Source organism: Cervus elaphus, chromosome 7 (assembly GCF_910594005.1).
Source record: "Cervus elaphus chromosome 7, mCerEla1.1, whole genome shotgun sequence".
NCBI classification, from domain to species: domain Eukaryota; kingdom Metazoa; phylum Chordata; class Mammalia; order Artiodactyla; family Cervidae; genus Cervus; species Cervus elaphus.
The window spans coordinates 44859559-44886581 of record NC_057821.1 but is presented as its reverse complement, the minus strand read 5'-3'; the positions used below and the strand labels follow the sequence as shown (position 1 = coordinate 44886581).

At 46.2% G+C, this 27023-nt stretch overlaps 1 protein-coding gene across 2 annotated transcripts in view; it reads right to left on the bottom strand.

Moving 5' to 3' along the window:
• Positions 1–248: 248 nt before the first annotated feature.
• Positions 249–27023, bottom strand: part of LOC122697598 (androgen dependent TFPI regulating protein) — a 66691-nt gene continuing 39916 nt past the window's right edge. Inside the window, exons 4-6 of one of the 2 annotated variants that reach the window (XM_043908546.1) lie at positions 24452–24567; positions 11453–11604; positions 249–1079 (exon numbers count right to left, since the gene is read on the bottom strand). In XM_043908546.1, the coding sequence (XP_043764481.1) occupies positions 1045–1079; positions 11453–11604; positions 24452–24567 (303 nt within the window). In that variant the 3' untranslated portion in view covers positions 249–1044. Of the gene's footprint in view, positions 1080–9600; positions 11229–11452; positions 11605–24451; positions 24568–27023 lie in introns of those variants that run through there. The other variant, XM_043908547.1, reaches the window with a different exon arrangement.

Genomic DNA, 27023 nt, shown 5'->3' with positions numbered 1-27023 from the left:
TCAGCTTTTTAAAACCATAACCTAACTCCTCCACGAGATGAGTCGGATGGTATCTCTGACTCAATGGACACGGGTCTGAGCAAACCCCTAGAGATGGTGAAAGACAGGGAGGCCTGACGTGCTGCAGTCCGTGGGGTCACAAAGAGTCAGACACGGCTAAACGACTGAGCACCAGTAACAACTCGGCAAAGTGCTTCGAGCCGAAGCAGTCTCAGCAGTCCCCACAGTCACGGCACTTCCCATCCAGATTATTTCCCAAGTAAAATGTACGTTTATTTGATGAATCATTCAGTATTCCCATTTAGGAGATTCTAACCACGTCCCTGTGTTCCGTGTTCACTTGCCCCAAATGCTTGCTCACAAAGGGACAGATTTCCCAATATTTTTATAACTTATTTTCTCATTGCCCCAGTTAATTTTTCTAGCAGCAGCCATCTTCCTACATTTCCATTTACAGGAGAAAAAAAAAAAGATGAGAAATCCATGAAAATAGCTTATGACAGTGCTTCTTTTGAGGAAAATTGGGATTATTCAGAAATGGGCCAGGACTGGGAGTTGGCAGGTAGGTCTGGGAGATAAAAGTGGTTGTCTTGGTTCTGACACTAAAGCTTTGGCCGCATGAGGTAACTTCCCGTCTAGGTCCTCAGGCTCCTTCTCTGTGAAGAGTGTGGATGACCCTAAGTTCCTTTCTCCTTAAACCTTCTCTGACAGTGCATTTCTCTAAACATTCTCTGACACCGCATTTACACGGGTTTCTTTGGCCTTTGGCAAGACGTAGACCACAGACCATCCTCCCCAGAGGTCAGACAGAGGTAACAAATTCTGAGAGAGCAGGAATTGTTTTTGGGGTAAACATTTCAGAAAGCCAAAAGTCCTCAAATTAATCGCCTACCTTCATTACCCTCTTTTAAAATTTATATATCATTCCCTACCCTTTCTACTTTCCTACGTTGCTCTACCACCTTCCCCTACCAGGAAAAAAAAAAAGATGGGAAAAAATTCTCATGTTTTCTTCCTTCTTAGTTCTTGGAAAACAGTGTCTGATCACTTCCTCTTCTTCCTCGGTTGCATTGTGTCACCTGCGCAAATGAGAACAGAAAGAGATCTTAGCCTTCAGGGCTTCCCTAATGGGTATTCTCATGTGGGTAGACATCTGCCCTGACCTGGGACAGTGGAGAGTTGAGGAAACTTTTCCACAGGCAAGATGCTGTACTTGAGGAGCTCTGAAACCCACCAGCACTGCTGCAAGGACAGGAGGGGACATTTCTGCTGCTCTGCTTGGGGCTTGGCTCACAGCTGGCCAGCTGACCAAAGGGGCAGTTTGCCTCCGGTGGCTCTGAACATTTCCTGTGGACCACTGATGGCTGTGGCTTTTGGCACGTGTTTGTAGGCTGCACACAGTCCATCAACAAATTTTGAGACTTTGCAGATGAAGATGAAGAGACCACATCAATCAAATGAGAGAGGAAACAGTAGCGTGGCTATTCACCTAACCAGGGGCCATTCTGTGACCTTTCACCAAATCCGTTTATTGGCATGGGTAGAAAAGTACTGGCATGTTGATTAGTGTTTAGTAAGCTTATTAGAGGGGTTTATTCTACTGAAACTGTAGCATTAGATTTCTAGAATGACTTCCATTTAGCCAACAATTGGTACCCCGGTCTTTAATGATCACAAATCTTTGCATAAACTTTGAAACTTCAGAAGCTTCATTAACTCATTGTCCTTCCCATCTGTTGCCAAATGCAGTCTTTTTTCAGCTCAGCCTCTTCTCAGACCTTCTAGAGCCCAGTTACTCCTGGCTCGTATTACCACAACAGTCTCAGCTTGCAATTCCAGGCTTTATTCTTCAAACTCTGCCCCCTCCATCAGTTAAACCCTTAACAGTCAACTTTAAATAGCTTATCATTGCATTTTGCTGGAACTCCCCTTCTCAGAGGCTTTAGAGACAGATGACATGAGATTTTCCTGTAGGCCCCTCATCACACTGATTTTCTAGGATGGCTAGCTCCTAATCACCCAGCTCCACAGCCACCTTTGAATTCATGTCTCTCAACATTTTTAAGCACAGTCTCCTTTCTTCAATTCCTCGTCAATCTATACTACATCCAATAACTTAAGTGAAGCCTTGCTGATTTATCTAGCTTTACATGTTTCACCTTCTTTTCATTGATGCTTCCACTTGTTTTGGATTTTTTATGTGAATTCTCTTTTCCCCAGTTAGGTCTTCTCTACATTAGGTCTGTAGACATAAGCACAGTATCTTCTCTTCTCTGAAGTATACACTTAGGGCCTTTAATGAATCTGTTTTCAGGTAAACAACACGTTATTTCTCTTGTGTTCAAGAGCTTGCTCATTGTAAACTTCTCAAAGTTGTTCCTTCCAGGGTCTCTCTGAGGCAATCTAAAACTGTTTATCCATGCTGTTACCAACCCTCAGCACTTCAAGTCTAGCTGTAATCAAAAGCTCACTGCTTCAACCCCAGGTGCCAAGGATTGGAGATTCCTTCTCGAGTCAAGAGATAACAACAGAACACGACGGCTTGGAGAGAAACAGCGGGACCAGGAGCGGAGGTGGTGGTGGGAAGTTCCTCAGGGGAAGGAAGGCAGATGGCTCCTTCCACTGGATCAGAGTCTCCATGTCCAACACCACGAAGCTCTGGGGGGACTCACACCCTGTGAATATCACAGCAATCATATTTTTCTGTTGGGTTCTAGAAGGTAAGGATGGGTTCTTAGTCCCAAATTCTCATGGGGCTCAGCAGTCTCTAGATTTCTTTGAGTCTTCAGAATTTATCTCTGACCATGTTTTCACAATGCATGGCTGGTTTTTGTATATACATTGTAGTTTTTTCACTTGTGGTTACTGTGGAGTTCATACATGTTGATCTAGAACTATATCCATTTATTTTAAACTGGTAGTCATTTAAGTTCAAACACATTCCAAACTTCAACTCAGTTCAGTTGCTCAGTCATGTCCGACTCTTTGCGACCCTGTGGACTGCAGCACACCAGGCTTCCCTGCCCATCAGCAACTCCCGGAGCTTACTCAAACTCATGTCCATCGAGTTGGTGATGCCATCCAACCATCTCATCCTCTGGCATCCCCTTCTCCTCCTACCTTCAATCTTTCCTAGCATCAGAGTTTTTTCTAATGTGTCAGTTCTTCACATTGGGTGGCCAAAGTATTGGAACTTCAGCTTCAGCGTCAGTCTTTCCAATGAATATTCACATTCTAAAGGGTCTACATTTTCCCCCTCATCTCAATGTTTTGTGTTTTTGATGTCACATTTTATATCTTCATGTCCGTCCCTTCCCTGTTTATTGTAGTTACAGTTTATTTTACATTTTTATCTTTTAAGCTTCATGCTCTCTTATGTCAGTGGTTGATCCACAGTCTTTACTATATATTTACCTGTGCTAGTAGGATTTTCCCCTTCCTATAATTCTATGTTTTGTTATAGCCTTTTCTTTTTTATTTAAAGACCACCCTTTAACAGTTCTTGTAAGATCAATTTCTCTCTCTCTGTGCACTCTGTCGTGTCCGACTCTGTGACCCCATGGACTGTAGCCTGCCAGGCTCCTCTGTCCACGGGATTTTCCAGGCAAGAACATGGGTGGGTTGCCCTGTCCTCCTCCAGGGAATTTTCCCTACCAAAGGATCAAAACCACGTCTCCGGCATCTCATATGTTGGCAGGTGGATTCTTTACCACTGAACAACCTGAGAAGACTAGTTTAGCACTGTGATGAGCTCTTGATTTTTTCTTGTCTGAGAAGCTCTTTACCTCTCCCCCTCAATTTTGAATGATAACCTTCCTGGGAGGAGTATCCTAGGTTGTAATTTTCTCCTTTAAGCACTTTACCTACATCATGCCACTCTCCTCTGAACTGCAAACGTTCTGCTAAAAATCAGCTGATAGCCTTAGGCAGGTTCCCTTGTATGTGATGCTCCGTTTTTCTCTTGCTGCCTTTAGACTTCTCTTTTTGTCTTTAACCTTGTCCATTTTAATCATGATATGTCTTGGTTTAAGTCCTTTTGAATTCAACTTGTTTGGAATTCTCTGTGCTTCTGTACCTGGGCATCCATTTCCTTCTTCAGGTTTGGGAAGTTTTCAACCATGATTTTATCAAATACATTTTATACCCTTTTTTCTCTCTTCTGGGAAACCCTATGACGCAAATGTTAGTATGATTGATAAAGTACCACAGGTCTCTTGGACTATTCTCATTTTTTTCTTTTTAAGTTTGTTTTCCTTTTTGGTGTTCTGCTTGGGTGATATCCCTCATTCTATCTTCCGGATTGCTTATGCATTGCTCTATGTAATCTCCTGTTCAAGCGTTCTAGTTTATTTTTCATTTCAGTCATTGCATTTTTCAACTCTGATTCTTTCCTGTATTTTCTGATTCTTTGTTGAAATTCTTCTTGTGTCCATCCATTCTTTTCTCCAGTTTAGCATTCGTATGACTATGTCTTTGAATTCTTTGTCAGATGAATTATCTATCTCTGTTTCATTAGCACTTTTTGTTGTCTGTTGTTTCACTTGAAACCTAGTCCTCTTGTCTTCTCATTTTGTTTACCTTTCTTCGTCTGTGTGAAGTCAGGTGAAACAGATGCTCGTCTCTGTCTTGATGTCAAGCCCTGTGTTGGAGCATTCCCTTGTCGTCCGCGTGAGCCCATCAGCTCTGGTGGGAGAGCCCCGTTGGCTCTGGCGGAGAGCCGGCTTTGAAGTGAGCATGTCTCCATCCAGGGTGTGCGGGTGGTCACGGCCTTGGTGGGCGGAAGGGCTGGGGTGGAGGGGCGAGAGCCAGAAGCAGGTGCAGGCAGGGCTGCTTCTGCGCTCAGCGACTGTCTCTGCTCTGCTGGAGGCGGGGCGGCTGGGGGCGAGGGGCTGGAGCAAGGACCCCAGAGGGCATGGCTTCCCTCGGGTGTGATGGCAGTCTCCGTCTTGGATCGGCACAAGGGCAGAGCCTAGGGCCTTGGGGCCGCATTTCGCTGCCGGCTTTACTTTCTCCCCTGTGTGCCCTCCGAGGCTGGTGCCATGCGACCGAGCTGACCACCGCCCCCCGCCCCCCAGAGGGATCTGTCCTGCTGCGGTGGCACTCACCCTCCAGAGTGTGGGCAGGGGTTCATGCGCTGGTAGTGGTTGCCTCCACCCCGGTCAGAGCAGGGCCAGGGTCCAGGCTGGCTCCATGCCCTCGCGTGTGCACGCTCTCGCTGGCAACAGTGGCCTCTGCCTTAGTGGAGACCAGTGCCGGCAGAGCAAGAGGCGCTGGAGCCGGAGCCTGGTGCGGGCCGGGGGGGCACCCCGAGGCGGCCCCCAGGCATTTTGCAACCAGTCGCCTCTGTGCTGTTGGGAGTAAGCAGACCTGTGCGTGCGCTCCTTAAGAGTGGAGTCTCAGTCTCTTAGAGCCCTTAGGAAACCCCACTGGTGCTCAAGCCAGCCAGGCGGGCTCATCTTCCCCATGTCAGACCCAAGGGCTGGAGGTGCCTGACACATGGTTCAAAGTTCTTGTTCCCCAGGGAGGATCCCTTCGCAGGTGATATCTCCCCTCCTCTGTGACCCCCAGCAGTGAGGGGTGGTCCTGAGCAGATTGCTTCTCCTCCCTCCCTCCCTCCTCAGCTCTGCGTGGATCTTTCTTTACAGCCTGGCTTGGAGAAGAGCTGCTCTGCTGGTCCCCAGGTTGATTTCAGCGAGAGTCGCTCTATATGTAGCTGTGGTTCTGATGTGAGGGAAGGGGAGCGCAGCGTCCTCCTACTACCCCATTTTGATCTCCTCCCCTCCTGAATTATTTCAGGCCTCTCTTTATCCTCTGGTAGTACCAAGGAGTAGAGATATTTTAAGCCAAACATTTAATGTTCGTCTCATGCAAGATTCAAATTTTTTTTTGCGGGCATGGTAAAGGAAACCAGTCCTTTAGTCAACATGACTATGGACACGTACGTCATTGTATACCCTGTTATTCGTATAGTTGGAACACAGGATAAGTAAAATCATACTATTTCAAAAAATTGACACCTATGTATCCACAATCATAAAAGCTACTGACAGACTTAGAGCTGAAAATCTGAAGAACATTTGTTGAGTTTCAGAGGCTTGGCTTGGAAAAGGGTGAGAAGGCAGATTGTTGGGGGGATATGAGGTGTTAGAAGAATGAGATTCGAACATAGATGAGTACAAGTCACAGTGCAGAAAGCAGTGGGAGGAGATGGAATTGAGTGCTGGCTGGAGAAATCCTCGAGGGAAAAGAGGCTGAGGAAGAGGGAGAAGTAATAATCCTGAGTGGACTCTCTTAGAGCTTAGAGAGATGAAGTTAGGACAAGAAATGCAAAAAGGAGCTATAGTCTTCTTTTTGACTAAATGGTGCCCAGTGGGGTTAGGCTTTATACATACATGTGGAGTCAACTCATGATAGGATTCTTTTTTGTGAAATGATCAGGGATAGTATACAAGATAGACAGACCTTATAACGAATCTCTTCATGGATAAAACTGAGGGGATATACTAGATGGCCTCTAAGTAGCTTATAATAAAATCTCCTATACATAAATCTGATCTACAGGAAATAATATTAAAGGAAGATTTTAATATCATTCTTTCCAAGGCACCATCACAAGATTACTTGGCCAGATTGGAATTTTCAGCTTATAAACTATCCTGGCGGGGAAAGAATCTGTGGTCTTGGGCCTTAACAAAGGATACGCCTTGCACATAGCCCTCATGTGAATGTAAGGACAGGGACCAAGGGCCACAGGTAAGCTGACTGCCTCTCCAGCCGCACCTACATATAAGAGGCTCTCCATTTTGACCTGGAGGCACTTGGCCCCCTTCATGCCTGATCTATCCTGTGGGTTGTTGGGTTTTTCTTCCTGATGGATTGTGTCCTGGCGTCAGCATCTTTATGTCTTATCAAGAAGGGGGAGAAACAAAAAGCAAAGTTAAATACTTAAATGGCAGAGAAGGGGGCCTGTGTTGGGATCCCATGACAGCCCCTGTCTCTGAGCATTCAGAGTGGAAGTAATCAGTCTAGAGCCTCTCTAGGTGCTCAGACACGGTGAGCCAAGCTTTCAGTGATCTACCAAAGACTGCTTCCCCTGTTGGCTTCCATCAGTGATGGAAATCCGTGTCCCACCTCACTCTGCCTGCAACGTAGAAAATGACTCTTACCCAGTGGGTTTCTGGCCCCAATAACTGGCTCAGTGCTTGTCCACCCCTCTGCTTCATGATACAGAAAAGCTAGTACAGGTCTGGGAATGAGATGGTAACAACTCAAGCAGGTTGGTCCTCTGGAACCTCTAGAGAGCTTTCTGAGCCACAGCAGCATCTTTTTTGAAGGCCAGCGGCACCTTCCTGCGGGCCCGATGGCAGTGGTCTCCCTGGTGCACAGGGCTTGCTCTCTGCATTTGTATGCCCCTGCAGAATGTCACACACTTCCAAGGTTACATTTGATTCCTGGTGTCACTCATGATTATTGCCCTTCTAAAGCTTCTCCTCATTTTCACCCACTGACAGGACACATGAGGAGGCAGAAAGTGGGTAGACATGACCATCATTACCAACACGCTTCTCATCCAAGCAGCTGACTTGGGAGAACACCGCATTGCACAAAGAAGCTAGTAGATACACTTGTCTCAGCTGGGAGGAGTCCAGCGTCCTGTGGCACATCAAGCCTTGCTCTCAGACCAGCCGTGTCAGTCTCTCTGGGGCACACGCTGGAAGGACAGAATTCCAAGCTTTTCTTCAGACCTACTGAAGGAGCGTCTACATCTTAACAAGAGCCTAATTTTAACAAGATTTGCAGGTGCATGCAAGTTTGAGAGGCACTGTCCTGTGACAGTGGTTCTTGACCCTGACTATAAATTAAAATAACTGAGAAGTTTTGAAAAATACCCACGCTAAGTCCCAATCTCCATGGATAGATTTAATTGGTCTGGGGTCAGCTTGGGAATTAGTATTCTTAAAATTCCGCTAGTGATTTTGTAAATCTATAGTCACATTTGAGCCCTACTACTAGAGAGACACCTGCACATGACCTGGGTCTTAACTGATACTTCTCGATCACCTGGTAGTTGGCTGGTGACTCCCAACCAGGTAGTTCAGGATTTCAGTAGCAGAGATTCTAATTCATTTTAGCCTCAATTAGCCTGACCTCCCATTTCACTCTGTAAGTTCTTTTAGGAACTACACTACCTCTGTCAATTTGCATTCTGTTAGGTGGTTGCTACTTTTAATCACCTTCAGCTGGGGAAAATTGATAATGTGTGCATGACATTAAAGGAGATGATTGGAATATCCACACAGAAAAGAAGGTTACTGATTTTTCCTTGGTGAGAATGAAATTATTATAGCAATGATGAAATTATTACAGCAGTAGTGACTATCCCTGTGTGCCAGACCCTGTTCTTGGCAGTTGACACTTCCCAAGCCATTTCTGATCCTCCAGAATCCCATGAGCAGGGTACTAAAATTGTCTCCATGATGCATAAGAGAAAACCAGAATGCGAGGACACAGAGTGCCTTGCCCAGGGTCACAGGTCTGTAAGTGGTAAGCCCAAGGGAGGAACCCAGGCAATCAGGCACAGAAGTTTTCTCCTAACCACTGCCTCCCACCACATCATCAAAGCACCCTTCTGAATTTCTGTTCTCATCCAAGGAAGCTCAGGCTGTGGGAAAGACCAAAAAGTAGAGTTAGCCCTCAATTTGGACAGAGTAGGTGGCTACTTATATGTTTCTATAGATCCAGAACAGAGGGTTCGGAGAGGGACTCAGAGATAGAAGGATGTGTTGTTCAAGCCTGGTCAGGGTAAAGTTCTGTTCCCATGGGCGCAGCAGGCATTAACCAGGACTCTCCTGGGAAAACTGAGATGTGCAACTGCCCTTTTTACAGGTCATCTTATCACTGAGGACCTGAATGCATTAACACAGATAGGTGAGCAAGGGTCAAGGCAGGGCCTGGCTCACAGAGACCCTTGTGAGCCTTCTGAAGACTCAGATTTTCATCTGTCAATTGAGGAAGTCTTACAGAGCTTTCAGGCTTCCCTGATAGCTCCGTTGGTAAAGAACCTGCCTGCAATCCTGGAGACCCCAGTTCCATTCTGGGGTCAGGAAGATCTGCTGCAGAAGGGATAGGCTACCCACTCCAGTATTCTTGGGCTTTCCTGGTAGCTCAGCTGGTGAAGAATCTGCCTGCAATGTGGGAGACCTGGGTTTGGTCCCTGGGTTGGGAAGATCCTCTGGAGAAGAGAAAGGCTACCCATTCCAGTATTCTGGCCTGGAGAATTCCATGGACTGTGTAGTCCATGGGGTTGCAAAGAGGCTTGACCAGTGACTTTCACTTTCACTTTCTTTACAGGGCTTTCAGCAGAATAGGAAATGAGAAATGTTTTCACATATTTACTCTGTTTAGTTGTAGGTGATTTAAGTGTTCACTGGGGACATGGCTAGCTTCCCAGGTGGCTTAGGGGTAAAGAATCTGTCTACTAATGCAGGAGACTCAGGAAATGCAGTTTTGATCCTGGAAAATCCCATGGACAGAGGAGCCTGAGTCCATAGGGTCACAAACAGTTGGACATGACAGAGTGAATGAACATGCAAGCCAGTGTTCACTGCCATTGGAATTTTATGTGATCTAACTTCTCTTTTAATTTCTTATTTAACCATTTATAATTAAGATCAGTTCAGAATATAACACATCCTATTCCAATGCTACATAGAATTCATATATAATACTCATTCTATTCTTAAGGAGTTAAAAATCTAGAGAGAAGAGAGACACATAGCCACTGATAGTAGTGTCTGTCGCTAACATGAACATTCACATATGCATGATGCAAATGAGCGACCACATGTTGACGCTAGCTCGTTTGCTCACTGGGGCTTTTATGGAAAACTGGATATAGTACTTAAACAATGAGGCTTATTAAAAGGGCTTTGTGTTGAAAACAGCAATTTCAATAATATGAATACAGTGAAAATATTGTTTTTTTAATTCAATAAAATGTTTAAAAGTCACTGTAGACTGTCAATTTTAAAATTAATCCTATTGAACTCAATACAATTGATTTTAAAAAGTTATTGTTCTCTAAGCTCTGAGTAATCACTTTTTTCTCTGCACATTTTCTGCCAAGTTTTAAATGGATTAGTTTCTTCCTTTCTTTCTTTTTTTTTTTAATATAGATTTTGGGAAGGCATCAAAAATCTACCCAGAACTTCAGGAAGCCAAAACTAGTTAGAATCAGAAGTCAGCACATCTGAAATGTCAACACTTTTTTTTTTTTTCCTGGATAATTTCCTGTGATTTGAAATCCTGATTTCTTGAGTAATGTTTAGTATTCCATTTTTTTCTTTTAAAGTGTTTGCTTTCAAGGAGAGTGTTGCTTTTGAGCCTTTCTTAACCAAATTCTCCAAGAGTCAAAAATATGTGAAAAAGCCAAGTTGTATGCTTATTTCTCCAGGGTCTCAGTCTCCTCCCAGAAATACATACTCTTGTACTGAACCTTCTGAAACTGTTGGTTTTTCTTTTTAATTTTTTTGCATACACAGGCTTATGTTTTCACACCAGTTCATAGATTGGGCGGAAGATGCCACTTCTATTTTAATAGAACAGAATGGCTCGTGGGTGTGTGGTGGGGGACTGTGTGTGACTCTTGTCTTCCTTATGTACGAAATCAGAGTGGTGTTGCCGCACTTCTCCTGGGGTAGGTAACAAATCACAGATATTTCACAACCTGACTTTTCCGTGGTTACTTTTCCAAATGAAAATATTCTGGGGGTGGGCACAGTAGGGGAAGCAGAGAGGAGAATGAAATCTTCCACTTTAAAACCAACTAAATTAAGATTATTTTTTGCTATGAAGAAGCAACGTGGTTCTGCCTACCTATAATTAGAAAACTCAGCTCTCTGAGATACTCACATTGCCTAAAACCTCCAACGAGAATTCTGATCTCAAGTACAGGGTGTGGTTTTACCTGATGAACACTTTACTAAAGGCTGAGAAGCAACCTGGGGGAGAGGGGTGGTAACTCTTCAGGGAAGACACAGCTGAGGGTGGGAGGAGCTCAGAAGGTCATCTGGATCCATTTCAGTCGAAGAAGAAATCTTGACATTGAAGAGCTTGTGAATCTCAAGTCCCCACTCAAGGGAAGGAGGTTCTGAGTCCATTTTTTCATGGAGGGGACGGTGACACCGTGCTCTTTGGATCCGAAGCTCTCTAAACAAGATGGCGTTTAGCTGTAAAGTTAAATGAGGTGCTGTTTGGAGGAGCAGTGGGGGAGATAATTTGATGGGGTCTTTTGACAAAGTGTGACCTTCCCCCAGGCTTTTCCTTTCCTACTTTGGACAAAGGCAATAAACATTACTGCCTTCTGCTTTACTAGTTTCTCCTTCTGTTCTCAGGAGGAGTAAAGACACGTAACAAAGAAATGTTTCTGTAGGTAAAAGAGAAATGAACTGACCCCATTTCCAGTGGTTCAGCTTCTCTCCAAATAGGTAGATGCCGATGGTAAAGATGTAGCTGAGAGAGAAGAAGGCTGCTAGACCCACTGGGCTGAGTTTGGCAAATACAGGATACACCCATGTACCTGTCTCAGAGTAGATCCATAGGACCCTGCAAAAAATGACAAATAACTATGGTTAGGACAGCAGCGGGGAGAAAGTTGTAGCTCCTTCAAGACCAATGAGATCCTGGAATCCAGGCAGAGGAAAAGATGCCCCAGGGGACTTTTTTTTTTTTAACAGCTGAGGTGTTTTCTGAAGCTACAGAAGTGAGTATTTCCTGGATAACTAGACTGTTTCATTGAGACCTTCTGTTTTATGCGCTGGGCTGGGCTCTTTTACCCAATCCATTAAAATTCAACGACTGTAAACGAATATGGGAAAACACTGTACACATCATTAGCTAAACAAAATGTGTAAGAACATGGATTATTTCTTCCCCTGAGAGATACGACCTGCTGAGACATTGAACTTGCTAAGATGGTGCCCAATATGCTCACTTTCAGCCAGGCAAGCGGGGTTTGCTTTTCTGTACCTAAGAGTTAAATATGGTTTTCCATTAGCTCCCCCAAGCCCGTTGGGGTAGGAGGGGCAGAGACCGAGCACCCCTACTCTGACACAGTAGGCCTGGGGTTTCATTGTTGGCCTAGATTTCAGCTCGGGGAAATAGCCACGGGTAGAGTATTAAGCAGGAATGGATGGATCTCCAGGAGGCTCAGATTTTGCTCTTGTGAGGATAGACTATAAGACATTTCTGTCAGCCAAGAGAAGTAAAAGAAATGCTAGGAGAGGAGCCATGATGTCTAAGTGAAGCCTGAAAATATAGTTTGCTGGAAACAAGCGGCAACAGAAGATGCCAGAGTCTGAAATAACTCTTTAAATACGGGGAAGATGATATATCAGCTACAGTTTATAGTTGGTTGAGAGTACAGAATGTGGAATCAGGCTTCTGATTCAGATCCTAGTTCTGCCTCTTACTGGCTATGCTGCCTTCACTAACTTATTAAGCTTTCCTCTCCCCCTAAGCTCTGTATAAAGTGGGGGTGCTCAGAGCATACACCTTATAAGGCCATTGTAAAGATTAAGGGTGTTAATTTAGCACATGCAAATTGCACACAACAGTGTCTGGCATATCGTAATCATTCTGTAAGAGTTTAAAAGCTTCTCTCCTCCGAGGGCTGGCACAGTGGGCATGCCTCAGCAATCTCTTTATGGCTTTTCATCCCTTGTAAAACTCAGCACAGCCTAGGTTATGCTTCAGAAACAATGTTCAGATTTGCACATCCCAGGTTGTCAGAGGAGTTCAGATGAAGGAATGAGAATTATGCACTTAATTCAACTTTTAGAATGCAAGCGTTCTTGGTTGTTTCAAATACTTTGTCAAATGCTTTGTTGGAAGAGAGAAGGGCTAATATCAGGGCCAGGACTAGGGTGAGGTGAGGGAGGTGAACCTAAGTTCACCACCTCTATGCATCAAAGGACATAACCAACAGAATATAAAAGGCAACTTACAGAAAGGGGAAAATATTTACAAATCATGCATTTGATACAAGATTGTTATCCAGAATATCTAAATATATAAAGAATTCCTAGAACTCAACAGGAAATTTAAAAATCCAATTAAAAATGGAAAAAGGACTTGAATAGATCTTTCTATAAAGGGGATATACACATGGCCAACAAACACAGGAAAAGATACTCGTGTCACTAATCATTAGGGGAACATGAATTAAAGCAGCAGTCAGATACTACCTTCATACTCATTAGACTATCTTCTATTAAGAAAAGAAAGAAAGGAAAAACATCAAGTGCTGAAGAGAACGTGCAGAAATTGGAACCCCTGTGTTGTGTTGGTGGGAATGTATAATGGTGTAATTGCTATCAGTATGGCAGTTCCTCAAAAAATTAAACCTAGAATTACCATATGATCCAGCAATTCCACTTCTGGGCACAGACTCAAAAGAATTGAAAGCAAGGACTCAGAGAGATATCTGTACTCCTATGTTCATAGCAGCGTTACTCACAGTAATTAAAATATTGGAGCAACCCAAGTGTCCATTTAAGGATGAACAGATAAAATGTGGTACAGGTATACACACACAATGAAATATTATGCAACCCTTGCATGCGTGCGTGCTAAGTCGCTTCAGTCGAGTCTGACTCTTTGCAACCCTATGGACCATAGCCCACCGGCTCCTCTGTCCATGGGATTCTCCAGGCAAGAATACTGGAGTGGGTTGCCATGCCCTTCTCCAGGGGATCTTCCCAACCTAGGGATCAAACCCACATCTCTTAAGTCTCCTGCGTTGCAGGCAGATTCTTTACCGCTGAGCCACCGGGGAAGCCGTATACAACCATCAAAAGGAAGGAAATCCTGATATATGCTACAACATGAATGGAACTTGAGGATACTAGGTAAGATAAGCCAGTCACAGAGAGAGAAATACTGTGTGATCCCACTTACATGAAGCACTCAGGGTCATCAAACGCATGGAGACCAAGCCGAATGGGGCTGAGGGGTGGAGGGGATGGGGAGTTTCTGTGTGAGGGGTACAAAACTTCAGTTTGGGAAGAAAAGCATTCTGGAAAAGGATAGTGGTGATGGCTGCACAACAATGAGAATGTCTTTAATGCCACTAGCCTGTGTACTTAAAATGGTAAATTTCATGTGTCTGTCCCTCGTTCTGACCCTGCTGGTGTCACTCTGCTGCCCTGGACTTCTGTAGATGCTGCTTTCATGTCCTCACAAGCAGACTGGATTGAAAACAATGATAGTTATTAGTGTTATGACTAACGCTGGAATTCTGTGACACGTGTATCCCGTGGCTGCATTATAGAAGGACACCCATGGCACTTCTTTCCTGCCTGACTGTATCGCATGACAGGACAGAGAAAGGGACAGAAAGGAACATTTTAGGGACAGAAAGTAAATACCCTCAAGTACCTAGGGCCAGGCGTTTGGGGTTGGTGAGGAGCTCCAAATAGATTCCAAACGGGTTGCATTAATTAGTTTGCTTTGTTTACTTCCTAGAGTTGAAGTTAAGGCTTCCTAGTTTCCATGCACATTTATATAAGATAGTCGACAAGTAAGGACATTCCCCTAGAGGCCTGGCAAGTTTCTGTTTATTAACTTTTTGTTTCCTCCAGAGTAAGGTTTGTAAAGGAAAGTTCCAGAGGTAAGTTAATGAAGTCTTTGCTTTCCCAGAGAAGGTGCAGAGAAAGTTATAAGTGTGATAACCGACGGCGGGGAAAGTAATGTAAATACAAATAGAGTGTCAGGGGAGATGGCAGTCAATTTAATGCAGAGCGGTCTGCAGAGAGGCTTGAGTGCGGAGATAGTCATGCTCAGGTGCTATTACCTCTTTATGGCTTGCCAGAATATATGTAAAAAGGGAAGAGAGAGAGGGAGGGAGAGAAGGAAGGACAGGGCGGAAGATGGGAGGCGTGGGGGAGGGAGGGAAAGGCACTCAGCCTGTGTGCAGCTGAATCGTCTCGGTCCTCCCCCTGCGCGTCGGTCCTCCCCCTCCGCGCCAGTCCTCCCCCTCCGCGTCGGTCCTCCCCCTCCGCGTCAGTCCTCCCTGGTGGTGGTGGTGGTGATGGTTTAGTCGCTCAGTCGTGTCCGACTATTGCGACCCCATGGGCTGTAGCCTGCCAGGCTCCTCTGTCCGTGGGACTTTCCAGGCAAGAATACTCCAGTGGGTTGCCATTTCCTTCTCCAGAGGATCTTCCCGACCCAGGAATCGAACCCGGGTCTCCTGCACTGCAGGCAGATTCTTTACCTACCGAGCTATGAGGGAAGCCCCAGGTCCTCCCTAGCTGCCAATATGACCCCACAGAATCCTATTTAGGTATTTCTGCAGTGCACTCATTTCATGATTTCAATCCAGGATCCTCCGTTTCGTCCACCTTCCACACCGCAGCAACTCAATAATGTCTCTAAAAGAAAACTATCTGTTCCCGGCGCTCCCCCTCCTCCCAGGGGATCCACGTTGCTTTAGGAAAAGGCCCCGCTTCTCCCCCAGCCTATCTGGCCCTTCCCTGCCCACCGGTCCACCCATCCGCGCTCAGATCCGCAGCCTCACCATTACGGGCTGAATGAACCAAGCTCTGCAGCTTCCGCACCCTGCTATTGTCTCTGGAACACCTCTGAGCTTCACCCTTCCTAGGATGTACTCCTTACTCTGTCCCTAGCTGAATCTTCCTCACGTTTGAATTTCAGCTTAAAAGTTCATTTCTCCAGAAAAGGTTTCCTGCCCATTCTTCTCACAGTTCCCACAACCCCCATCCGATTAGGTTGTCACGCCATGGGCTTCCCCGACCATGAATTTATCCTGGTCGCATGTTTGCCTGTCTTTCTTGAGGGCTTCTGGGAGCTCTGTGAGGACGGGGATTTTATCTGATATGTGTAGCTGTTTCCCAAGTTCCTTATTTTTAGATAAATGGCTGTTGAGGTGGCAAGACGAGCACCGGCGTTTCCTTTTAACTGTGGTTCACTGTGGCTTCTACGGGCAGGCCTTGGCTGCTGCTGCGTCAGGAACACCGCAGAAGTGTAAGCAGCAGCCTTCCAAGTAGCAGTTAATTGGTTGCTCACTTTATTAATACTTTGAAGAGGCCAATGCTTCTGACCCTCAGTTCAGCAATGAATCTTGTATGTGGAGCTGTCTGCCGCGTGAATCTATGTGAGTCAGGCTAGGAGGGCATAAAGTGGTAGCCAAACATTAATCTGTTTATAATCTCCTCATCCTAAATCTTGTAGCATCAAATGATTATCATGAAATTTGTATTTTCTGTGTCTTATCAATAGTGGAAGTCTGTTGGGTTAGAGGTTAGCAGATAACTAGGGGTTTGGTCGGCTTCAGGCACATATTCTTTTTTTTTTTTTTTTTAGGCACATAATTCTTAACGTTTTAATTCTCATGTCATATCTTTTGAGACCAGCAGAATAAACAGAATAAAAGGATCCTCTGGTTCCATGTCTTCATAAATAACCCCGTGAGAGGGTCACAGTTACATCTGACGCCAGAAAGCAAGCACAGTCCACATTTACATTTTGCGAATAAATTCGACACGTTTGTAGAAGACTTCCTGCACCGAAAATGCCCCTGAGAACTTATTACCTGGTGACTCCTTAGTGTGGGGGTGGAACTGGTACTGACTTTGAAACTCCTGCCTCAGTTCACTTATCTGTCCAGGGTTTCTGTTCCTAATGACATATGGAGGATGATATTCCCGGTAAAGAATCCGTCTGCCATGCAGGAGACCTGGGTTTGATCCCTGGGTCAGGAATATCCCCTGGAGAAGGAAATGGCAACCCATTCCAATATTCTTGCCTAGAGAATTCCATGGACAGAGGAGTCTGGCAGGCTACAGTCCATGGGGTCGCAAAGAGTCAGACATGACTGAGCTACTAACACTTCCACTTTCCTAGCTTTAATAACTACAAGAGCTAAATATTTTTTTAAATATTAAGTTGTGAAGTTCTACTGTTGCCCTAAAAATAAATTTCCTGCATGATTTACTTTCAAATAAATCTTAGGTGGGAAGCAAAAAAACAAACAAATAAATAAATATTTTTTTTTTTTAAGGAGTGAAAAGAAACTGTGAAGCTGGAGTGTTAGATAAATAGTTTACCTGGGTGGGTGTTTAAAATATCAGCATTAATGAGAGTTGTTGGGGGTGGCAGCCCCTTTATAGCATTTAAAACTGCTGTCCACCCTCGCTGGAAGGCTCCCTTCTGGCTCAAAGATTCCTCCTCCCTCAGGGCCACAGAGTTCTTTCATGTTCTTGGTTTTCTACCATCTGGTCATTCTTGGCTACTTTGTGGCCTCTCCTGCCCCTTAGAGGAGGGCGTTTCCTCAGCCTTTGCTGCCCACTTCTCTCCTCTTCCCTCTGTCTTCTCTTGAGAAACCTCATCCCACCACGGGGCTCCACTTCCTTCGTCTCCACAGTCCCACCTCCTTGGAGACCGCAGGGTCTGCATTTCCAATTGCAAGTTCCTCTAGACAAGTGGCTCGTCTTTGACTGAAGATTTAGAGTTGTCTTTGGAGCATTAGTCACTCAGCCATGTCCGACTCTTTGTGACCCCGTGGACTGTATGTAGCCCGCCAGGCTCCTCTGTCCCTGGAATTCTCCGGGCAAGAATACTAGAGTGGGTAGCCATTCCCTTCTCCAGGGGCTCTTCCCGACCCAGCGATCAAACCTGGGTCTTCTGCATTGCAGGCAGATTCTTTACTGTCTGAGCCACCAGGCTGAGTCCAGAGTTGCCTTGGGGGTTCTAAAAATTCTGATGCCCAGGACATATCCTGAACCAATTAAACCAGAATCTTCTGGAATGGGACACAGATATGGGCTTTTAAACTGACTTTTTAACATTATACCTCAAAACTATTTGTTTTTTAACTTCTTCATATCTTTTAATGGAATCACCATCTTCCCAGTTCACCAGCTGAAAATCCTGAGAATTCTCCTTGATTTTTTCTTTTCATTAGCCTACTACACACCAATCAATCCATAAAACCCTATTCTGTTCCACCAACAATGTGTTTCAGGTATGTCCCTCATTCCTAATTTACAGCTATATCCCTTTTCAGGCTCTTCTTATCTCTCACTTTTGTAACAGGCAGTTTGGGTGAACAGGAACTGAGATTTGCACAGGAAGAGTGAAAAGTGTAGACAATCATTTCCACGCCTAGCCCTCCATTTCCATTCCTCTTCAATTTGCATGTAGGCTGGCCTGGACCCCAGATGTTGATAACAGGGGAAGCTGTGTGGCATCTTCATATTTATTTTCCTATATTAATTTACATGAGGGCTAAGGAGTTCTTCTGTGGAAAATGAGGCTAGGATTCGGACCCCAACTTTGTAGGCTGTAAAATAATGGTGCCATTTCGATGGTCCCGGACTAAGGTCACATTTCAGGAAAGGGTCACGGTGGCTCTGGGAGGGAATTCACACAGTGCACTAGTGGGGGGGGAAGAGGATTGTTGGTGCGTGTATAACAAGGAGGCTGATCCTGGAACTCAGCTTAGTTCGCCCTTCTGGCAATTTCTAATGTCTTCTCTGGGCAAGATGTCTGTGTGTGTAACTGCATGTGTAAATGGGTGCAGAAACTCAGAGGGTTATTACGCTTGGAGTGAGCAGACAGCTTGGCTCTGGGTCCTCACCCGAGTGAGCACAGAACCGAAGAAAGGAATCATGTCTCTTTCCCCCTGAGAACTGCAGTTGAGCAGGGACTTTAGAGCTCTCTCTCCCCAGGCTGGGTCGTAGCTGCATATCTGTGTGACATTTGCACCTGGCATGGAATACCTTACACACTGGCAGAGACACCGACCGCATCAGCGATTTCTGGTCTATCAAGAGCAAGGCGTTGGTGCACCGCAGGCCAGCTGGGGCTGCTGCAGTAGCCCTTGGCGTCGTTCTACTTCTGCCGACAGAGGAGACTGATGGGCTGGGGCAGTGTGGGCCGTGACAGTGATGGGGCGGTAACTGGCCTTAAGGCAGGTCCCGGGGGCGGTGTTGGATCCCGGAGGTTGGGATCTTCACTGTGACTTTACAGTCTGTGAGGGAGAGTGATGCTCAGGACAGTGTCCACAGGGCCATGTGTGAACACTCACTGAGTTATTAAGATCCCTTAGAGATGGAGGTCTTGGAGGACTAGACACCTTTGCAGAAGGATGTTCCAAGCGTCCAGACATGGGGTGATGCTGGCATTGTGAAATATCCTTGGATGAAGAATAAACCATCGTGACTGAACTAGATGACTTCAGAGTATTCTGCATAACTTTTTATTCGGATATTGCTTGATTCTATTTTGCTTTCCACGTCTTGCCGCTTCAATTCATTATAGGTACTGTGGTCAAGATAGTCTTTTTTAAAGCATAACTCTCTGGCCAAGTTATAATTCTCACTCCTAACGCCATGGCAAACAAACATCAACGACAGCCACGTTTCACATAGTCTATACCGTGTCCAACCCCCTCCAGCTTGCCATCTGCAAGACTGTGAGCGGGCAGTTTCAGGGGCATTTCCTGTTAGTTTCTTACACTAGTAGGTCTGGCTAAAGTGAAACCATTGCTTTAAGATGATCTGTGTCCTCTTGGCTTTGCGATTGTGCTGCGTTGTTCAGCTTCTCCTATTTTTTTTTTTTTTTTTTTGGTGCTTCAACCCAGCCAGTCCTTGAGGGCCCAGATCCAACGACACCTTTGATGAAGTCCTTCCCACACGGCCCAGCCAGACGTAACCGCTTCCTCCTTGTGTTCTTATTGGCTCCTTGTTCTTGTTATGACATTTTATCACTTCCCATCTTGTGTTCTTATAATTTGTATGCATGGCTCATCTCCACTTATTAAGTACAAACCCTCTCCAGGCTGGGGCTTGGCTTTATATAACTTTGCTTTTCCCAGCAGGACCAGTCCTGTGTTAGGGGAAATATTTGTTCAATAAAAGAGTGAATGAAAGCCAGCAGTAGGAACATTTCTGTTTTCCTGCTCTTTAGCATGGCCTCAGAGAGAGCTAGGTGATGTGTTCCGGGGTGAGAGAGAAGGGAGGAGTGAGTGAGCTACCATATTTATAGATGACTAATGCTTTCCAAAGGAAATGAAAGATTTACAGTTATTACTACTTTGCGAAGCTTTATTTTCCCTCTTCGGGGCCAGCCCTCCAATTTTGCAATCTGAAAAATAACAAAAAAGCAAGTGCCACATAGGAGGCCGTCCCCATGGTCTCGGGGGCTATTTTTAAGTCATTGTAACATGGTTTCAGCAGAGAAATGCTTCCCTGGGTCAGGGGTGTTGCCATTTTTTCAACTCATGTTGGTTTCCCACGCTCTCTCTGGCTGGGGACCATATTCTTTACCTCATTCCTGCTATGCAGTTTCCCTATTTGAGCATCCAAACACACACGCCTGACAGATGACCCTAAAATATCTCCATGGATATCCACAGTCTGTGGGACTTGTTGATGGCCATCTGTGGCCGCAAAGGCCCATGTGCCCCCAGAGTGTTACGTAAGGGTGGAGGCAGCTGGCAGCAATGAGTCTGAGCTCCCCTGACGAGGGAACAGCCAGAGTGGGGGCGCTGTCAAACAAGAGGGCAGCGTAGAAAGCCTACACACAGGTATCTTTGCTCCATTCCAGCAAAAATGAGGCCTCCTGTCCAGAATGCTGATTTTGTACTTCCTTAATGATTTGTTGTTGTTGTTTCATCACTAAATTGTGTCCGACTCTTTCATGACCTCATGGACTGTAGCCCACCAGGCTCCTCTGTCCATGGGATTTCCCCAGCAAGAATACTGGAGCAGGTTGCCGTTTCCTTCTCCAGGGGATCTTCCTGACCTAGGGGTTGAACCTGCCTGTCCTGCATTGGCAGGCAGATTGCTTACCAGTGAGCCACCTGGGAAGCCCCTCATTAATGATAAGGAAAACCAAATCCCAAATCACTTCAGCTCCCTGTCAGGGTCCACCCGCCTACATTCCTGCTGGTAATAGGGCCCCGTCCCTTCCCATCATTTGCTCCATTATTTCGCTGTAATGGACAGGTTGAGCACAGACCTGAGAACGACTTCATGCAAGCTTTTAGATGCTAGAGATGATGATAAGATTGTTTGCATTCTCAACCTTCCAGCATTTAGTAGTGTATGTTTTACACAAACAGTGTTAGTCCAGGCTCCTCTGTCCATGAGATTCTCCAGGCAAGAATTCTGGAGTGGGTTGCCATTCCCTTCTCCAGGGGATCTTCAAGACTCAGGGATCGAACCTTGGTGTCGATTGAATGTTGCAGGCAAATTCTTTTTCTGAACCACCAGGGAAGCCCCAAACAGGGAGTGAACAAATACCTGGCCATCTGAATACACTGAAAAGAGACCTGGATCTGAAAGTCCTTGATTTAAGTCTCGGCTTTGATTTTTCCTAGCCATGTGACCTTGGCCACGTCATTTAACCCACTGAGCCTTCTACCACCCACCGTCTCCGATTCTGTTTGCAGATTGATTGATATTGCCATCTGTAAGCCAATATCAACTCTCCTGAGTTACTGCAAATGCCACAAACTGGCTTCCCTGTCTTGTTCCTCTTTAATTTCCACACTTTTCAGCCAGAATCATCTTTCTAGTCATCTTTCTTCCACAGGCCACGCCATTTCACCTGTCTGCGGAAACTTCACAGAGAAAACCCCCTCAGTTTAGAAGTCTGATCTCACCGATGTGAATTCTTGCTCTAATTCCTCCCTGTCTTCCAGTTCAGCCATGCCCTCAGCTCCTCCAGCCTTTCAGATATGCCATTCCTTCTGCCTGAAGCTCCTTTCCACATCTCTGTTGACTTAACTTCTGCTTATTCTTTGAGCCTCAGCTTAGACACCGCCTCCCTTGAGAAGCCAGTCCTTGCCGTTCCCCAGCACCCTGTGTTTATCCCTATTAGGGTCTCATCACCCCGTCTGACCATCGTCTCTTTTCTTTCCTCTGTCTCAGGCAGTCCCTGAAGGCAGCCTTGTACCTTGTACACCTCTGTGTCCTCATACCTTTGCTCAATGCCTGGCACTGAGGGATAAGTGCCTTCTTGTTACACGTCCTTTCTCCAACACCCATGTTCCCTGCATTGTCAGAGTACATGCCCGGGCAGCTACGAGCCAAACCCTCTTGACCACTGTGTTTCATCTTTACGGGCATCATAGTTTTCTCCAAATAGGCTTAGGTGCTCTTTTATCTCCTTGGTTTCTGAGGAGAAAGAGTGAGGGTAGATGTGAGGATTGATGATCAACTCCCAAGTCCTTAGGCAGAAAAAAATTAATAGACCAAAAATGCTATCTTATATACAAAGTCTAAAAGTTACCCTTGGTAAGAAAGAATAAAATCAGCTAAAGTCCACCAAAAAAAAAAAAAAAAAAAACCACGATGGAAATTCATGTGCATAATCAACCAGCTACCATCCTGCTTCTTCTCAACACACACAAGAGAAAAAAAAAATGTATCTTTTATGCATATGCTTACCTGACCCCAGGTCCTAGATATTCTGTAGTTAGGGATTACTTTCTTTTTTTTTTTTCCATTTATTTTTATTAGTTGGAGGCTAATTACTTTACGATATTGTGGTTTTTGCCATACATTGACATGAATCAGCCATGGATTTACATGTGTTCCCCATCCCGATCCTCCCTCCCACCTCCCTCCCCATCCCATCCCTCTGGGTCTTCCCAGTGCACCAGCCCTGAGCACTTGTCTCATGTATCCAACCTGGACTGGCGATTTGTTTCACACTTGATAATATACATGTTTCGATGCTATCCTCTCAGATCATCCCACCCTCACCTTCTCCCACAGAGTCCAAAAGTCTGTTCTATACATCTGTCTCTTTCTGTCCTGCATATGGTTATCGTTACCATCTTTTTAAATTCCATATATATACGTTAGTATACTGTATTGGTGTTTATCTTTCTGGCTTACTTCACTCTGTACAATGGGCCCCAGTTTCATCCATCTCATTAGAACTGATTCAAATGCATTCTTTTTAATGGCTGAGTAATATTCCATTGTGTATATGTACCATGGCTTTCTTTCTTTAGTTAAGCCAGACTTGGAAAATACATAGCACATGTCCCACCACTCTCCAGTCACATACTATTGGCAGATATTGCTAGATGATAGCACAAGTGGGTTGCCATTCCCTTCTCCAGGGGATCTTTCACACTCAGGGATTGAACCTGGGTCTGCATCTATGGATCCAGTTAGGGTCCCAGAATCCTCCTTGACACTGTGCTCCAGATCTCAGCTACCAGCAGGTCCCAAATTTATGCCGTATCCTCTCAAACTGTCCTTTGTGAAAAGGCAGAGGCCTGGGTTGGTGAACAGTGTCGGTCAATGGAGAGCTGGGGTAGATTTATTGAGCGAGTGATTTCTTAGGGACAAGAGAAAGCTGAAGGACTTTACCTTCAGGGAATGAAGGCTGCAGAAGTATGGGAGGAAGCTGTCTTGCAAAAGGGAAGGGAAGGCTAGTGAGGAAGCAGCACCTGCGTTCTGGGCACTACGACGAAGGCTGGGGAAGCAGGTGCTGCTGGAGACCAAGTCCTGTGGGCTGTGTCCTCTTCCAGGCTTTTGCATCTACTGGAGCACTGCCCTGGGTGAAGCTTTCCCCCAGTGGGGTTCGGGGAGTTAGCCAGATTGGCAGATGTGAGAAGCTCAGGTGAGACGAGGCTACAGTAGGAACCCCAAGATTTACATCCAGTCTGCAGGTATTTTGCTTGGCACGCCCCTCCCAGTAGAGCCAGAGCTTGACCGTGGATGAGAAGGCTGTGCAATGGAAAGGGGGGTCCCCAGGTACCGGGTGCATGGCCAAGCACCTTCCCTTGATTACAGACATTGGGCAAAACCTCTGGGAATTAGTGTCGCCAGGTGTTGAATGATGAAATCTAGGCCAGCTACTTAAATCATCTCCCAGGCCTCCAGCTAGGCTGTTCTGCAAGCCCCTGGGCAGTTGCCCAAATGCCCTCTTGGTGCTCAAGTGCCAGACGTTGATGCCAGTAAGCCCACGGTGACCCAGGCAAGAGGGATGAACCACACCTTGGCTGCTCAACCTGTCAAATGACTTCTTAGATGGAATGTGTTTAGATGCCCTAGATCATTCAGCCATTCAAACACTTTAATTACAGATGGAGCCAAAGATGAATGTTTTCCTAGGGAAAGTAACATGCATAGCTTTACAATGATGACTTCTCCGTGAGGCGGTGGGAGAGCTGGAGACCTGCCGTGTGTGCATGCACGCACACCTGCGTGTTCTTGGGCGTGTGATGCTTCCCCGAGCAGCAAAAGCAAGCAATAAGATTCATTTCTTTTTTTCCTGCAAATTAAAAGATGGTGAAATCCCTGCTGTCCCAAGATAAAGGCACGCTTATAGAACAGTGTGCTGCTTCTGGAATATTCCTCAGAGTCTGGAATGACCAGTCCAAGTTGATTTTTCTCTCTGCCAGTCTTACCTGCTGACATAGGCGAGGCAAGCAGCAGCCAGCAGGGTGAGTCCTCTCTTCCTCAGCGGGTAGCAGTGTGGTCTGAGGACGACCTCGACTAGCGAGAACGGCAGGATGAACGTGTGCTGCAGGAGAAAGGATGAGCGCTTGTCAAGTGAGGGCACCCCGGCTGCCCCCAGTGCCCCCAGTTCTCTCTTCCCCTCCAGCCTCCCCTCCTACACAGACACCAGACGAAACTTTCCAGAACTTGGCTCGGCTCTGCTCCTTAGAGGCCAAGGGCTTACAGTGGGTCTCTACTGCCCACCACATTGATCCGGACTCCTCTGTCTGGCTACCAAGGCTCTTTGTAACATGCGACCACCCTTCTGGTCCTGCGTATCGCCTGCTGCTCCGCTATCCTAACACACACACACACACACACACACACACACACACACACACACACGCGTGCATATGCAACACTCCGTCACCGACCCAGGCTGTTTCCTTCCCTCTTTGCACTCAGCGTGTCTGCTCCCCCTTCACACTCCTGTTCATGCCTTGACGGTCTGTGTGGGGCGTCCCCCCCCCCACCCCCGCCGCTGGGTTCATCTCGTCCACGCTGTTCACAGCCAGCGCCGTCTTCCACGCCGCTGTCTCTGAATTTCCCTCTTGCTGGTTTCTCTCCCTGCTGCATTGACACCCCGAGCCGTGGAGTCCAGCACTCTCGGCGCGTGTTCGTCGGCTCTGTTGGGGAGAGGCCGAGAGGCCATCAGCCCGTCTCTGCCCGCCGCGGGGCGCCGGGCTCCGTGGGACGGTCCTGCTGACGGTGACGGGTGCTGGGCCGGGGGCGGGGAGAGGCTCCTCTGAAAACTCTGTCCTCTCCCCGCGCCTTCCCTGCTTCACCTCCTTTATAACCATCTGTTTTCTCACATCTTTCAAACTCTTGAACACTAGGTTTTACTAAACGACATAATCGAGGATGAGTGGTGTTTTCTGGCACAAAGACTGCGGTGTCCCACTCCGCTCTGGCTTCTGGGAACTGACCTGGGAAAGGTGACTGGAGTCTATTGGCAACGTCCTTTCATGTATTAAACGCGTTTCTTCAGTTCCTCTGTGGTACTCCGTGCTTATTGGCAAACATCTTGCAGTGTTAAGTGTTTTACACTTTTTACGTTTAGAGCGATCACCCCTCTTCCATACCTGCTCCCCAGTTTCCTCAGCTCTTGGAAGCCTCTTGCATCAATAGATGCATCTGCCAGCTCTATCTGAGCCCGATTGCTGAGCCCCGAGACGGCCGTGTCAGCACCTCAATCACAGCAGTGGCCGGGGCTTAGGAATGTCACAGAGCTGCATCACATGCTCTGGTGCCCGGCTGTGCTATTGTCCCCGTGATTGTCATCCCCCTGTCAATGGTGACCCAGTGTGGAGTGGGGTGAGTTCAAGGTTCTGGGATGTCCACAGTGCCAGATGTCCAATGGCAACCTTGCCTGTGGCTGGCGATCGGCTGGAGTGTGGTTGCGTCTCCACGGGTCCCTCCCCGACCCGTAGCTGGTGCCCACGCGCCCAGCGATGGCCACCTCAGAGCCCTCGCAATACTCTGTGACCGACACTGATGCCCCTTTCACCCTCCAGCAGGCCAGAGATGGGGCTGCCTGCCTCTCCGTCCCGCCTTCACTCCGTCAGGAAGGTCCGACTTCTATTAGGAACCATTAGCAGTCCCATTATGCTGGCCACTGATCTGACAGTTTATTATCCCTGCCCACAGTCAGAAGCTTCTGTTCTCTATGTTAATGATCGCTTGGAACAGAATTCCTGTGCCGCAGTGTAGCGCGTTTGCATCGGGAGCAAATGAGTTCACAGTGATTAATGCTTTTGCGACAAATAACTCAGGAATGCATGAGTGGTTGCCTCTTCTAGGAGCCTGCCCTTTGCAGCTGACATTCAGTTGGATTTCCAAATGAATTCTCTCTGATGGCTTCTGGGAAGTTCGCTTCAGTGATGTCATTAGTGATGGGCCATATACTGTGGCTTAATACCAACTGAAAGGTCTTTAAAAGAATCACACTGTTTGGTCAGGGCTGGGGGGTAGGAATGAGGAAAAGAGGAAGATTGTGTTCTGTGAGCTTTCTAAATATTGAGCTACTGTGAAGAGTCAGGCGTGACGCCATAAACCTCCCGGTATTCCAGAGGTACTGGCATTTCACCTCACGTTGACATAAATTACATAACCTTTGTCAGACAGCACATATTTTTGAAAAACAGGAGAATTTAGTAAGAGAAAAATCAAATATGCTTTCTGCTTCCAAAAAATCTAATAATTAGGCTGGGATTGACACAAATTAGAATGCTGCCAAAAATTACTGAAAACAGTGACTCATTCTGTGTTTCAATTAACAGTTTCTCAGTTTCCCTCATAAACAGTGAAGCTGACAAAAATTAATCATCTCAGAGGGGGTAAAATATTTCCTTCCAAAGTAAACAAAACATCATGGGCTGAAACAATAGTATGCGTAAACAGAGGGGATGGGAGGAAGCTATCTTTCTTCGTCAACTGAGCCATCATTTTGGTCGATTTTTCTTTAAATACCTCATTCCAAGA